At 38.4% G+C, this 15,164-nt stretch overlaps 1 protein-coding gene across 3 annotated transcripts in view; it reads left to right on the forward strand.

The window, feature by feature from the left end:
- The window catches only part of Bzw2 (basic leucine zipper and W2 domains 2), a 52,183-nt gene that overhangs the window by 23,603 nt on the left and 13,416 nt on the right, over positions 1 to 15,164 (forward strand). For all 3 annotated transcript variants that reach the window (XM_063239066.1, XM_063239067.1, XM_063239071.1), the window contains exons 4-7: positions 2,923 to 3,026; positions 6,066 to 6,131; positions 8,438 to 8,573; positions 12,068 to 12,177. In XM_063239066.1, the coding sequence (XP_063095136.1) occupies positions 2,923 to 3,026; positions 6,066 to 6,131; positions 8,438 to 8,573; positions 12,068 to 12,177 (416 nt within the window). The remainder of the gene's footprint in view (positions 1 to 2,922; positions 3,027 to 6,065; positions 6,132 to 8,437; positions 8,574 to 12,067; positions 12,178 to 15,164) is intronic.

Below are 15,164 nucleotides of genomic sequence, written 5' to 3' on the forward strand. Positions count from 1 at the left end.
GTAGAGACATTTGGGAAGAAGATTTCAGAAGACAAAGTGAAGTAAACAACCGTTCCAAATGTTTGGCAGCTATCATAAGCACCCATTTTTCCTGTTGTGGGCATTCTCAGATCTTGGTTATTAATAATTAGTTTCTGTGGTAGCCATAAATCACCGGCAGTGGCTGATTTTCCTATGCCTGCAATTTTCAGTTGTTTGAGGGGCCTTTGTGGCCGACAGGAGCATTTTGATTGTTACAGAGACTTGGGATTGGAGCCCAGGTATGCGTCCTGCTCCGCGGTGCAAAGCGCAGTTCCCACAGTGTAAAGTTGCTCTGCCCAGAATCGGTGCCTTCCTCTAACAGGGCTCATGAGCTTACTCTCTGGACTTCGAGACAAGAGTGTAGCATTCTACCTTTTTGATGCAAAGGCTCTGCTGAGCTCTTACTTCAAGTATAATTTCCATTTTTTAGCTCCCTCCTCCCCCAGATAATTTTTCCCTAAGCTATAGGACTTAGCCCCTTGTATGGGATTCAGTGGACATGAGGGCCAACACCAGTCAAGATAGGCGTGGAGGATGTTTGCTACTGTGAGGCTTCAGAGATGGAGTTCTGAACATTTGGGCACAGCCCCGCTGGCACAGTGCTGCTTTTCATACAGAGCTTCAGAAGTGCAGAAGCATTGAAGATAGCCTTTCAGGAATATCCTTGATGGGTATGGCCTCTACGTGTCTGAATGAGGAACCTCTTAATGGCACAGCAGTCAACAGAATGCAAGAAACCTTGGCCCTTTTTGCCACAACCATTGTTCCTTTTTTGGTACATGGTCCCATTTAGTCCCAGGCCCCTATGCACAGATTTTCATTGCATACTGACTTTATTTTGTTGTTACTGTTTATACAGATCACTCACTGCTGTTGTACATAATTCCAGCCATATGCAGTGCCTCAGTACCAGGTGACCTCCCGGCAGCAGTGTTGACCCTTTTGTCATTCGAGGTTACTGTGTTCTCTGTCATCAGTCTTCTTAGACCTCCTCTTACTTCTCTGGGTGCAAGTTGACTCCTGCTTTTAACCACTACTGCTCTCAAATATGTGGCAACTTATCTATACATCTTGCATGGATTATCTTTATTTACCATGATCAGCAGATTAATTTCTGCAGTCCAGGTTTCATTCCATACACTTTGCCTGTTTTTCCAAGAAGAGGGTAGAGCAGTCTGATACAGGTTACTTAGCACGGGCTGTACAACCTGAGATGCCTACTGAGTCCAGGTTTCTGATGTAATTGACCAAGCCAGCCAGGTGTATTCCTTTAATATAAACACTTTTAATTATCAAACAGGAATTTTCTTTACACCTACAGTTATCTTCCCTTAATTATTCTTGAATCAACAACTGTCAGTCTTTCAGTTGTCCCCGTGGTATAACAGCTATAATAAATATTTGTCTTGTACTTCAGTCTTAGGAAAAATTACCATTATAAATGGCAATTAATCCTTAGTTCCAGTGTCAGGAAAAATAATTTTAAGTGGAAGTCATGACAATATATTGCACATACATAACAAGTATGTGTAACAAGTTTTTCTTGTGTAAAAGAGTGCAAATTTTAAAACTTACTTTTTAAAAAAACAGACAATACTTTCAAAGCATGCTTTTCATTTAAGTAATTTTTTTCAAGTAGGAGTAATTAGCCCAGAGTTTTTGGAAGATTATCATCTTAATAAAATTTTGTTCCAGGTGGTGTGTTCATTAAAAGGGACTAATTAAATCTCATGCATAACTTAATTGAATGAAAATAGACTCCTGAAGGAACTGACTTCTCTAGAAACTAATTTATTTCCAAAACTGCTGGAGTCTGAAGCCCATAAAGGATGCGGTAGCTAAGAAAGTGTAGCACAGTTGAATCCTCCTCTGCCTCTGTCTTTGGCAAAGGTGGCTGGATACAGCCCTTTTCATCTGAAGATCTGCCTTGACAAGTTAAATCAAGGCAGCCATATACTTAAATTCACAAATAAAAAGTGGCTGGTAAGAAGGTAACATGTCTCTCCAGCTTTGATCATTGTTGTATCTGTGTGCCTACCAAGGTAGCTAGTATAAGTATATATGCTATAAGTACTTGTTAAGCATATGAAAGATATTATTCTGTCTTGACCTGCTCAAAATTTCTACACTACAATGAAATAGAATGAGAAAACAAAAGTACCTGATGTTCTGTTTCTGCCCTTCTAATCAATCAGTGCTTATAATGTCCACCGCTGAAACTTGGAGGTGAAGCCCTTGAATATGGAAAGTTGAATTGTAGAGAAAAAGCCATTCTGGTTCTAGTCAATTTAGTCCATGAGGAAAAAAGATAAGAGAGAATAAAATATCTAGCAGTACACCTGTTGGGTGATCAGATACAAACGGCAGAGTACGTACTGTTCAATAGCTCGTGGATAATTAGGTTAGTTAAGAAAGAACAGTTTTAATACATACCTGAGTAAAGGCCAGAGAGGTCTATTAGTGTCAGATTTCACCAGTCCCATAGTTAGGTGAAGCAGAATCTGACAAATTATCAAACCCTAAAAACTGTATCCTAACATGAGTAACATCAGGAATTGTGCTGAGACTGAATTGAATTTGCTGAATGAAAGGTTGCTATTTGGCTCCCTTGGTTAGAGACGGAATTTGGAAATGACCAGATTCATGGTGATAGGCTAGAGCAGATGGAGACCATGGAACAACAGTGTTAGATGCTGCGCTTAGCATATGAAATGGAGCAACCAGTTTGTATTACACTGGAAACATCAGTACACAGCAACGTTTGTCTATTTACACAGGAACATTCTAAGGAATTTCGTGAGACTCACAGTTTACATCTCTGGTTTTCCTTTATGTGCAGGAATTGCTGTGTTCTTCAAATGTTTTTCTCTTTTCAGTATTGCACTAATTTTCTCCTTTCAGCCCCGGGAGGAACACGCATAGATGATGGTGACAAGACCAAGATGACCAACCACTGTGTGTTTTCAGCAAATGAAGATCATGAAACCATCCGAAACTATGCTCAGGTAGAGCCTGGCATTCAGAGGTTGTCATCATTTTGGAAGCGGGGAAGCCTTTGAACAGTATTGAGGAAAACAAATTCATTTATAATATGGATGTTCTTAAACACTTGGAAAGACACTCAGTTACATTCATAATAAGACAGCTGGCTTGCAACATGATAAAAAGTTTTTAAACCACATGCTGGTCAGGGATTTAGAGTACCAGGTATACAAAGCATTAGCCGGTGGGAGTGTAAGCTGGTTGTCTCTGTAATGTTTTTCAAGACACGTGCACGTTCCCATTGACCCAGCAGTTTCAGTTCGGAAACCATCCTGTAGCTATGCTTACATGTGTGAAATGACATCTACAATAACAGTCATTATGATATTGGCAGTGATACCCAAGAAAGCAAACAACAGAATATCAAGACTAAGTAAAACGTGACCGTTGGTATTAGTAATGATTACCATATAGTTACGAAAAAGGCAAGAGGATATTTGCATTGCATTAGTTCTATAAAACGTTCATATCCAGATTAAATGAAAACTGCAAGTCAGTAACTTAAAAAGACAAACTATTAGAAGCAGATACATACAGGTATTTCTTTTTTTTTTTTTTTTTTTTTTTTTGTCTTTTTCATTTTTTATCAGTACCGGGGATCGAACTCATGACCGCCTGCTTGCAAGGCAGGTGTTTATGCCGCTGAGCTAAATCCCCAGCCCCACCTACAGGCATTTCAAAAGAAGCAGCATCCTTGCCCTACCCTGAACATATGAAAACATGTTTGAACTCAATGGTGCTAAAGAAATTCTTACTAAAATCAGACCATTTTGTGTTTATTTGCTTGGTAAAAGTTGGGTTGTCCCTGATCCTAATAAAGGGCTGAAAGTGATGAGAATGTAAACAGAGCGCCCTGTTGGGCCTTACCTTTTAAGGCTCAGCATAAGTGTGTTGCAGCCAGCAGGAGTGGAGTGGGCATGTTCCTCTTCTTAAATGTCAGTTACTCTCAGCTAAACCACTAAATGAGCAAGTTCTAGGGTCACAAATCTTACTGCTATCCTCCTTGGTACAAATTGGGAAAGGCTGTAGGAATTAGCCACAGCTAAGGGATAAGACTACAAAGACCGTATCTTTTTTTAATTATTAAAATGTGCAAGGCATATGAAGTGAAGTCTTTCAGGATATAGGTCATTAACAATTTAAACTTCAAACATTATTTTTAATCACATGTTATTTTAGCAAAAATTTCCTTTCCCTTTTTATATTTAAGAAATATACAACATAAAAATAAAGGCATGTGCCTTTAGAGACAGCATCTCACTGCATGTAATTCAGGCTAGCCTCAAACACGAAACAGTCCTGCCCCAGCCTCCCAAGTGCAAGATGGTAGGTATATGCTGCTGTGCTCAGAGAAACACTTTTACATGGTACAGAAAGTTAAGTAGACAGAACCAAGAGGGCCAGATTTTAGTCCCTCTAAACATCATTGTTTCTGCTATATAATGAATATAAACACAGTGAGAAGAAATACACGGAGTAAGTATCCTCACTTCAAAAGCTGATGTTTGTAAATGAGATACAGGCAGTCCACAAGGTATCACAGTTTCTAAATTCGGATTCTGAATCTGTATACCTGGTAACCATTCCTTGTCTACCAAATAATAGTGCCTCTTCCCTTCCCCATAGAATGTTAGTAAAGTTTTGTTTTGTTTTTGAATTTTGCTACTGGGAATTGAACTCAGGACTTCATGCCAGGCAGGCACCATGCTGCTGAGCTATATCCCCTCACCCCATAGAATTTTTTCACAGTGAAGTCAATACAGATACAAGGTATATTATTCATTATCTGAATTCTACTGGAAGGAAAGTAAAGAAGACCTAGAGGAAAAGAATCAGTACAGCTATTTCCATAAATAAGGTGTATGAAGTTTGTCTTTTCATTATATCTACATTGAATGGTTTCTTTTAACAAGTGATTTTATTTTTCATTTGGATTGTGGATATTGGAAGGAGAAAGTAATTTGATACCTTGCTTGAGTTTTAAAAATCATGGAATACTTACAGATTGACAGAAAAACCTAGTGAATGATGCTCTTGAGCAGAGAGAGATTACTTAAATGGAAAGGATATTTGAGGGGAGATAAATATTGTAAGCCGTTAGCTCACTGGAAAATGCTTTTATAAAATGACTTTTCTCCTGCATAGACATTTACTTGTTATTTAGATTATCATTCTTGGATAAACAGAATTATTTTTCCTATTAATAAGCACATTAAGGAGCAGGTGAGCTGTAGTGGGGTTGGAAATCAGAATGTGTAGGATTTGAATATAGTGTGTTTTCATACTGCATATCAATCCCCTGCCTACTTCACTGTTCTTTTCCCTTAATGGGCTAGTATGATTTTTTACTTTTGAGCTCCATCTTAATTACATTAAGAAGTACACCAAAATTTGTAAGAGTAGTTCACCGTGAATAGAGAAAGGAAATATATTCAGAGAGCATTTCCATAGGTGTTAACAGTATTTACAATATTTACAAGATGCATTTTTAAATAAAAACATTGCACTTTCAGGCAGTCTAGAGTTTAACTGACACAGCGGCAAAGCCTAGGAAGGAGGCCAGAAATCTTTTTTATTGCTAGTCCATTCTCATAATTTTTGCTGGTCTATGAAAAACATGTCTGTCGCCCACGTAGTGTATAACCTGCCTGAACTCTGCGCACTCAGCTCATCCTTGTCTAACCCACGTAGTTAGAACCCCTTCGTTTAATTATTGTCCGTGTCTCACACATAAAAATCCTATTCATTCTTAGTGTCTTCAGCATTATTTTTGACTTCTGTACTTGTTCTTTTCTTGAATGAATTTGTTTTATCTTTTAGGTACTCTTGATTTTATTTTTTCCCTAGGTTATAGGAACAGCTTTACAATGCTTACAACTTTCATATCTCTAGATGAATATGTTTTACCTTATTATTACAGACCTATGGGGTAATTAAGATGAGTTTATAAACGTCTGGATTTTTAAATTTTTTACATAGTATTTTTTTAATTTTATGTTTAGGTCTTCAATAAACTCATCAGGAGATACAAGTATTTGGAAAAGGCATTTGAAGATGAAATGAAAAAGGTAACATTCAAATGTAATTCCTGCCTTTTCAAGTACTCAGGAGTGCTAGGGACGTAAAATAAAAGCTTGTCGAATAAGTGATTTAGCATGACTGAGTATTAGCTAACTGCTAAAGGAATAAGTATGTGATTACCCTGGGCTTTTTCATTAATATTAATGTGGGAGAGTGCTTTGTTTAATAGGAATAGTTTTACAGAGCTTAAATCAAAAACTGGAGAGTCCAGATATTCAAGAGCAGTATGTGTAACTTAAATGTTCATTATTGGGATGCTGGTTCTAAACCATCCACATGTTAGAAAGAACATCATGCAGTAAGATTGAGGCATAGCTATAAGAATCCATAAGAAGTTCCTGTAGTAAATTAAGGGAGAGGTGTGGTGGCCCCATATGTGTAATCCCACCACTTGGGAGCCTGAGGCAGGAGGATTGCTGTGAGGTCAAGCCCACCTGGAACTGCAGAGTGAGATGCTGTCTTGGAAAAAAAGAAAAGCAAGATGCAGAGCAACAAATTAGTAGTTTGACCTTGATCAAGGTAATTTCTTGGTTCCTGTTTTCTTGACTTTATAAATCGCAACTGTTTATATTATTCTATTTTCTGTCGCCATTAGCACAATAAGATAGACGGTGAGTTATGAGGAAAATAAGTTTATTTTGGGTCATTGTTCTGCCAGTCTGAGGCTGAGTAGTGGTCTTTTTCCTGGTGGAGTCGTGTGGTTGCTCGGAGCATCTCTTGGCAGGAGCTGCGGGCGCATATGTACATGTGTAGCTCCTGGTCTCTTTTCCCTCTTCCTGTCAAGCTACCGGGAGTCACTCATGACTGTCAAATCCTGATACTTCCCAAGGGCCCCCTACTCATGACAGTTGCAGTAAGTTCCTGCCCTCTTAATACCTCACAATGGGAATTACATCTCAACACACGAATCCGTGGAGGCCATTCAAACTGTGTCATAACACTGTCTTCATCCTCGTTCTGCCACATACTCATAACGTACAGTCACATAACTTTCCTGTGACACCGTAACTCTTCAACTATTGGGGAATAGTAAATTAATACTACCCTATCAACCTCACAGAGTTATTGGAAAAATCATCTCATTAACATATAAGTACTTAAGTTTGTATTTATGCTGGTTATTTTTCATTGGTGCCAGATGATAAAAAAAAAAAAAACCAGCAGATTCCTTTTTGAGTAATAATAGTCCCAGGAGAACTTGGTACCATGCCTAAGAAGTGATAGAATGGAGAAGATGCCTAGCACATAGTCAAGTACATAGCGGAGGAGAGTTAGGGAAAACGAGGGCAACCCACAAGCCCATTCACTTTTGACTGCCATTCAAACATTCTAGAGCTTCGTCTTTTTCAATTTGCTTTACTATTAGGGCAAAAGGTTGGAGCAGGAACCCCAAAGCCTCAAGCAACACCTTCCCACCCCCCTGCCGAAATTGCTGTTTCTAGCCCGCTCCCAGGACTCTGCAGCCCGTTCAGCACTTGCTTTATCTCATGCCTTCCGCAATCCTGGAAGTGGTGTGTTTTGGATTTAAGTATTTTAAAAAATCAGGGACTTAGAAAATCCTATCCTCTTTCAACATTCTTACTCTGAACACTGTTAAATGCCAGGAAAAGTGAATTTTAAATGTCAAAAACATGCATAGGTTCTTTGTGGTTTTGGTGGTGTTGGTGACGGTGGTTTTGGCCTTGTTTTGTTTTCTCATCATGAGTGTTTTGTTATTTCTCAAAAAAAAAAAAAAAAGTGCATGTCAAGGAGGGAAGTATCACCATAATTGAAAAATGTTTCTTGCAGAAATCATTATGTTCATTATGTATTCTTACCCTTTTTCATGTGTGTGCTACGATTAAAAAATTAGGTAAATGTTTAAATATTTTTACAATTTATTACCATGAAAGATATATTGCCATTAAGCACCCTGAAAATTCTCTCCCTTGGTTGTAACACACCCCGTTGTACTTTGCAATGTGTTTGACTATAAGAGTTTTTTTAAAATTTAAACATTCATCATGTTTTTCATCAGCCCACATATGTGGCGAAATGTAAATACACAGTGTTCCTCACATCTGTTTCCGTATTTACAGCTATGTGTAAGTGAACATCGAGGAAAGGTCTACGTCTTACTGCATCACTTCACTTGCACGCGTTTATCATTGAACGTGTGCGGTTCCCGTGTGTGCCTCTGCCCTGCGCATGCCCCGCGCGTGGGTGCCACCTGGCATTGATGTGCGTTCTGCGTGTTGCTCTCCTCCTTTGGTCCTTTGCTATATAGACATGGTTTCTTTTGTTTGACCCACAGCTTCTCCTCTTCCTTAAAGCCTTTTCCGAAACGGAGCAGACAAAGTTGGCGATGCTGTCTGGGATCCTGCTGGGTAATGGCACCCTTCCCGCCACCATCCTCACCAGCCTCTTCACGGACAGCTTAGTCAAAGAAGGTACAGCGCTCAGTGCCGCTCTCACCTATCAGATGTAAAGAGAAAGGAGAGTCAGAGACAGAAAAGCACCGCTACCTTTCCTTAGCATTGTCTCCTGCCTTCTCCGTGGGTGAGCAGGGGCAACCTGTAAATAATACAGTATACGGTTCACAGTGAGAAACTAGGAAAAATGTGCACAACTATACAGAGACTGAAGTCTTTGTTTATAATCTTAAAACTAAAATCTTACAATTCAGTGTATACCTGTAATCCCAGCTACTTGGGAGGCTGAGGGAGTTTGAGGCCAGCCTGAGCAGTTTAGGGACACTGTCTGAAAATAGAAAAGATAGATTTAGCTCAGCAGTACAGTGCTTGCTTAGGATGCATAGGACTGGGATTCTATCCCCAGTGTCACCAAAATCAAGCAAAGAAACAAACAAAATCTCAGTGCCTAGGTGGAATACAGTAAAATCAGTCAGGTCCAAACCATTTCTTTCAACAAAGATGCTCCTCCTACACTTTGCTGGGAGAGTTCCTCCACCATTAATGCCCTGTGCTTTGTACAGTGTTTAATCTTTTTGTACTTAGGTGCCTGTAGCACTGACTCCCATTTGAGGTAACCATCAAACGTGTAACCACTCCCTAAGAGGTTTGTAAATTGCTTGGATTGCAAACATGTACCTATAAAAGTTCTGAAGAAAAAATGTAACAATCAAAAATGTCAGATTAAAAAACATCCCACCTCACATGGCCACTCTTTTAACACTTTCCACCTAAGATGGAAACATTAGGGAAACATTTTCAGGTGCTCATTTTGATCACACTTGAGAGCTTCATTGTCTTAAAGACATTAAGTATTTTTAGAAAGAAGTCAATGCCTGCTGCAGAAAATGGCTTTCCTGAGAACTGAACAGGCATGCATGCAATGATTTGCTAACAAAATAAAACAAAAAGTGAGCTGTTTTCTTGGAGGAGGATAATGATATTCAAATTAAAATGTAACGCAAAACAGTTATTTTTTACTAAAAAATAAACTAATGTAACTTTTGTGAGAACATCTGTTAATTCTGAGCACTTAAAAGTTTTCCTCCTACACACATGAAGACCTAGCCTCATTCATTCCCCATGGTGAAAAGGTTATAGTTTTCTCATAGTTACCTGGGAAAAAATAAAGTCAATTAAGAATCTTCTGCATTATTCAGTGATTCTCTACAGTGTTTGGCTTAAATACCCCTCTGCCCATACTGTAGATTGAACCCATGGTGTTCTCGCTGAGCTACATCCCTAGCTCCTTTTATTCTTTTTATTTTGAGACCTGGTCTTGCAACATCAACAAGTTACCCAGACTGTGCTTGAGTCTGGCCTCCCAGATTGCTTGGATTTACCCCACCAGTTGGCTGAATGGTTCATATTTATGACAGTCCATTTTCTGTAATTAGCATTAGACTGTTAATCTTAGGGCATTTGAGGAAATCTCTGGTACTTCAGTTTTCTTTCTTATTATTAACCAGGATGCAAAAGGTAAAATTTAAATCTTGAACATTATCCTAGCTGCTAAACATAATTGCTCTCCTAAGTGATAAAGTTACTATAGCAAAACATTAATAGTTGTTCACTATATACATATACATATACATACACACACACATATATATATATATATATATATATATATATATATATTCTATATATTGCTCAATTTGTTTGACTTTTCTGTGTAGAATTTTTTAAAGTTAAATGTTGAGAGGAGGAAAGGTTTGCTGTGGAAATGACATGTAGAACCTGTGACACACTGTTTTGCCTCGCACCATCTTGAGAAACTAGCGATTTAAACTCTTGTTTCCTATTTAGGAATAGAAGTGAAGAAATTACTTGCAAATGGTCAAGGGGATAGAATGCTTCCATTCGCTGGAAGAATGACTACAAAGAAATTTCCCAAGATTCTCACCAAGTGCTGCACTCTGCAATGCAGAGTGCTTACTGAGGAGTTTTTAAAAGGGCTGGAATGTAGTTCAGTGCGAAGGCCCCAGGTTCAATCTCCAGGACTGAGGGGGAAATAAATTCGAAAAGGGTTTATTTTGAAGGGCCTTGTTTATAGTTCAGCTTATGAATATGCTTAAATACTTTTTTCTAAAAGAGAAACAAAGTCATTGATGCGTGTACATCACAGCTATATTTCTGCCACTATTAATCTTGTCAGCAGCATACTAGTTGACATTACAGTTTTGTGTCTCATGGTTTTTATTGTGCTGTTTGGTTTTTTGGTTTGCTCATTGTCAGAAATAGGACTTTTTATTTGTCACTATAAAAATCTGAATATTAAACAGATTCTTAGACTGGTGGTTTGTAGCTGTCAGCTTATTTGACATTAGTACCAGCAGCTTTTCCAGACTGCTGTCTTCACCAAAAAGCTCCATGAGTTTTCCAAGTGTAAATTCGGGCTGCTTCCATATTTGTGATTTTCTAATGAAAACATTACAAAGAGACAGAGAGTCTAGCAAGCCTCTGTGTCTTTGCCAGTGCTGTCTGGAATCTAGTTGTTGACCGCTTTTTTCAAGCCACTTGTCTGAATCTCTTGGGCCATGATTTCCATCAGCTTCTGGATTTGGTAGACCTATTGGTGCTAAGCATAAGAAATCTTCTGTATCTGATAGTCATGATTTTTACTTTTTAGTAAAACCTACACAGAACAAAAAAGCAAATAACTATTGGTAGTCTTGACATCAAGACGAGCTTCAATCGTGGTCTGCCTTTTCTTTTCCCCCACAAGGACACACTTTGTCACGGCTGAGATCCATCCCATGGCAGTTAGTCAAGTGGGTTTTGCCTTGAATATCCACAATAATCAGTGTGAATTTTCTAAATGCACCTTCATTGTTCTTTAGGTGAACAGGTTTCATTTCAAACGCAAGGACTGTAAGGCCATCAGGTGCCATTTTGGTTATCTGACTTCTGTGCTTGGAGTTTTTAAGTGTTTCTGATACTGAAAAGAGAAAATGCTTTTCTGTTATACTAACATTTCATAGCAAACGGATCAACTGCTTTCCTCTGGGCTCCTTTTTTGCTGCCTTCTGGTAGGCATTTAGTCTTGCCATCTGCGATGGTGCTGCTCAGAAAGCCGCTCAGATGGTGCATCACTCAGAAAGCGGTGATCACCTGAAGAGATGATCACCGTCACAAACGTGAAATCCCGATGAAGCACAGGGTGGCACAGAGGACTGAAGACACTGGGTTTCAAACAGGTTTTTGATCAAGTAAAAATAAACACATAAAGTAATTAAGCTCTACCAGCTTCATGTCAGAGAGTAAGCTTTGAAAAGTATTTTAATTTTTTTCTTTCTCATAAGATATTCCATTTGTAATAATGTGAAGAAAAAACTGTACCTATAGGTCTGTCCATTTTCCATTTCTATCAAGACTTAAGTTATTGGCCCATCTTAGGAAACCCAGTAAGAAATGTTGCCAAGTGATTTTGTTTCTATGAGGAATGTTAATTTCTTCATTTTTTAAAACAGGCATTGCAGCCTCATTCGCTGTCAAACTTTTTAAAGCCTGGATGGCCGAAAAAGATGCCAACTCTGTTACCTCTTCCTTGAGAAAAGCCAACTTGGACAAGAGGCTGCTTGTAAGTGTTTTCACATTAAATGAGAGAGAGAAAGAATATTATGCTCCTGCAAGGGCTATGGCAGTTCCTGTAATGTGGTGCATAATTTAGAAGCCTGAGCCTGAATTGGAAAAGCATTTCTTTATTTCTATATAACTGGCCAAAAGAAACTAGATTCCATTTTCATTGCTGGTAAATAAATGGCCTGATGACAGGGAAGCACAGGGAATGGGAAGACTTTCACTCAGATCTGGAGGTTAGTTGTGATAAGATGCTAACATTTTATCAGAATTGAAACTTCCTTTGGTAAGCAATAACTTTATGGAAACCCAGTGCTTTAATATGTTTTGGTTTGGCTTGGTTTGGTTTGGTTTGGTTTTTTAAATTCCCTAACATGTGCAGAACCTTGAGTATAATCCCCAGCACTGAGGAGGCTAAAATTCTGTCAGTCCCACTAAGCGAGATACTTGTAATATCTTGGGCAGCAGTGATCTCAAGCATGTTAAATAGTTTGCAACAAAATCAGGGTTTAAACAAGATTGGAGAAAATAGGCTATTGAAGAAAGCAGACAGGTAAATTATAGTCTGAAACTTCCATGATCACAATTACTTAATTATATTTTTATTTCTCTGCCTTGGTATTTTTCAAAGAAAGTTAAGAAAATTGTTTTGTTTTTATACTTTCTGTCTGCATCCTACAATTTCTTCCTGGTATAAGCAACAGCTGTGCAGACGACAAAGGTTTATCCCAGTGGAATTGCTTTTACAATTTTAAGACAGAGTCTAAAATGAAATGCCCCTGCCATTTGCTCTTCACTGTCTATTCTCTGCTTTTCTCTTCCACTGTGTTTTGGTGTGGAAGGGTGCCAGTCCAGTGATTAGTTATAAAACTTTTCTTCAGGAGAACCTGAAAATAATTTTCAATATAAATACTGATACTTTCTATCATTTAAAATTCCTTTGTCTCTTGAAGTTTGTCTTTAAGTTATGATGAAAAAAGAAACTTAAAGCCTAGATTCTAATTAATTTCTGCTAGAAGTAGTAATTTTCATTTAGTATATGTTTGTTGATTGCATGCTGTGTGCCAGGCATGAGCCTAGAAGTGATGGCACCCATATAGAACAGGATAGAAAAGTTCCCCAGGGATGTGGCTCAGTGGTAGAGCTGAGCATGGCATGTGCAAAGTCCTGGGTTTAATCCCCAGCACTGCCCTTCTAGAACATATCTTCTGGTAGAATTGGGGGCAGATCCTTATAAATAAAAGCCAAAGTTAGGAAAGATAAGTAAATAAACTACTTTGTGCAAACATATAATAAAATTATTTTTTATTCTGATTTACATTTTAGCAAAATAGTATATTACCAGACTTTAGCAATCACCTACAAATATAGCATAAAAGAATTTAAATTTAATAGAGAAGTGAGAATTGAAGAAACTGTCCTCTTAGTTGAAAAGGGAACAATGTATAAGAAATTGAAGAAATTGCTGTCTTCCTTTATTTATTAAGTAAATTTCAAGTATATTATGTGCTACACTATTTCTGGGAACTGACAGGAAGCAAACAAGCAGACGCCTGCTTATGGGCATACACTCTATTCCGGGAGACTGAGCAGTGCACTATAAATAGGCAAGTGAAATGTACATTATAATAAAAGGTGTCAAAAAATGATATTGAGACAATCGAAAGGTATTAGAATATGGGAAGCAGTTTTCCAGGACCAAGTAAGACCTGTGTAATTTGTGCGAGGACTTGAAGATGGTGAGGAAGTGTGGACTATAAAATGAAAGAAAATGTGTAGGCCTTGAGATGTGGCAAGTTGGAGACCGACCACAGTAGAGTGTAGAGAGCTCAGAGCAGGAGCTAGCGCGTGTCGTCCGGGCACTGGTGTGCATTCCAAGTGCGACAGATGCTTTTGAGATATTCTTTGCAAAATGCGTGTATAATGTGCTTTAGATTCTTAGTCACTTTGGTTGTTATATTGGAATCAAATCAGGAACAAGTGCAAAGCAGGTCGACCTTAATCTGGTGATGAGATGACAGAGCTTTGTACCAAAATAAGGTTTTATGTTGCCAGATGTGCTGGTACATCCTATCATCCTAGCTCCTCAAGAAGCTCAGGGAAGAGGGTCACAAGTTCAAAGCAGCCCTGAGCAACTTAGTGAGGCACTGTCCCAAAATAGAAGAAGGGCTGGGGATGTGCCGGAGGGGTAGAACGCTCACCCAGCATGTGTCAGGCCCTGGGTTCAAGCCCTAGTACTTCAACGTAAAAAGAAAACAAAAAACTGAGAACAAAATAGGTTTTTCCAACAAATTTAGACCATGTTCCAAGCCACAGAATGATGGTTTTGATTTAGACTGGCTTTGGCTAAGCTTAGCCTAAATAATAATTTTTAGGACACTATAGCATTCATAAGGATTTTAGATATAGTTTAGAAACTATCGGTAATAAGCCTGAATGTGTGTTGCGCTGAACCTAACTTTGGATCACACTTCGCAGTCTTTCTTCCTGAACACAGTATCAAGTGCCAGCACCAAGGAATGAAATTAGTATTACCTCAGATGCCAGTTCTCTGTCCTTAAGTATTTCTAGACATATAAAGTGGGTCAAGCAGCTAAACATTATTGAGGCTGAGCTTATCATGTAGAAAAAATTTTTATTGTATACAGTTACATAGAAAGGACCAAGTCTTTTTGATTCACAGAAGAAACTCCATAAAATTAACCCCCCCATATTTCGAAGCTTTTGAGTGATGATGAAAATATTAGTGACAAAATTAGTCTGCTATGAAATATTTGCTCTAACAGAGTGTGTACTATATTTGGTAGCTTTTCCCAACAGCTCTCTTCTGATAGTTTGACACATGTGAGTCAAGAAGAATTATAAGATGATAATACAGAGAATAGTGCACTTTAAATCCCAGCAAAGCAGCCCTCTGGCAAACCCATCACAGATCTCTCCACCTAGACTTATATGAGCGCCACATAGCCACATCTAACCAGTATAAGG

Source organism: Cavia porcellus, unplaced genomic scaffold (assembly GCF_034190915.1).
Source record: "Cavia porcellus strain 051 isolate PalLab524CR breed Dunkin Hartley unplaced genomic scaffold, mCavPor4.1 scaffold_2, whole genome shotgun sequence".
Classification (NCBI taxonomy): Eukaryota; Metazoa; Chordata; class Mammalia; order Rodentia; family Caviidae; genus Cavia; species Cavia porcellus.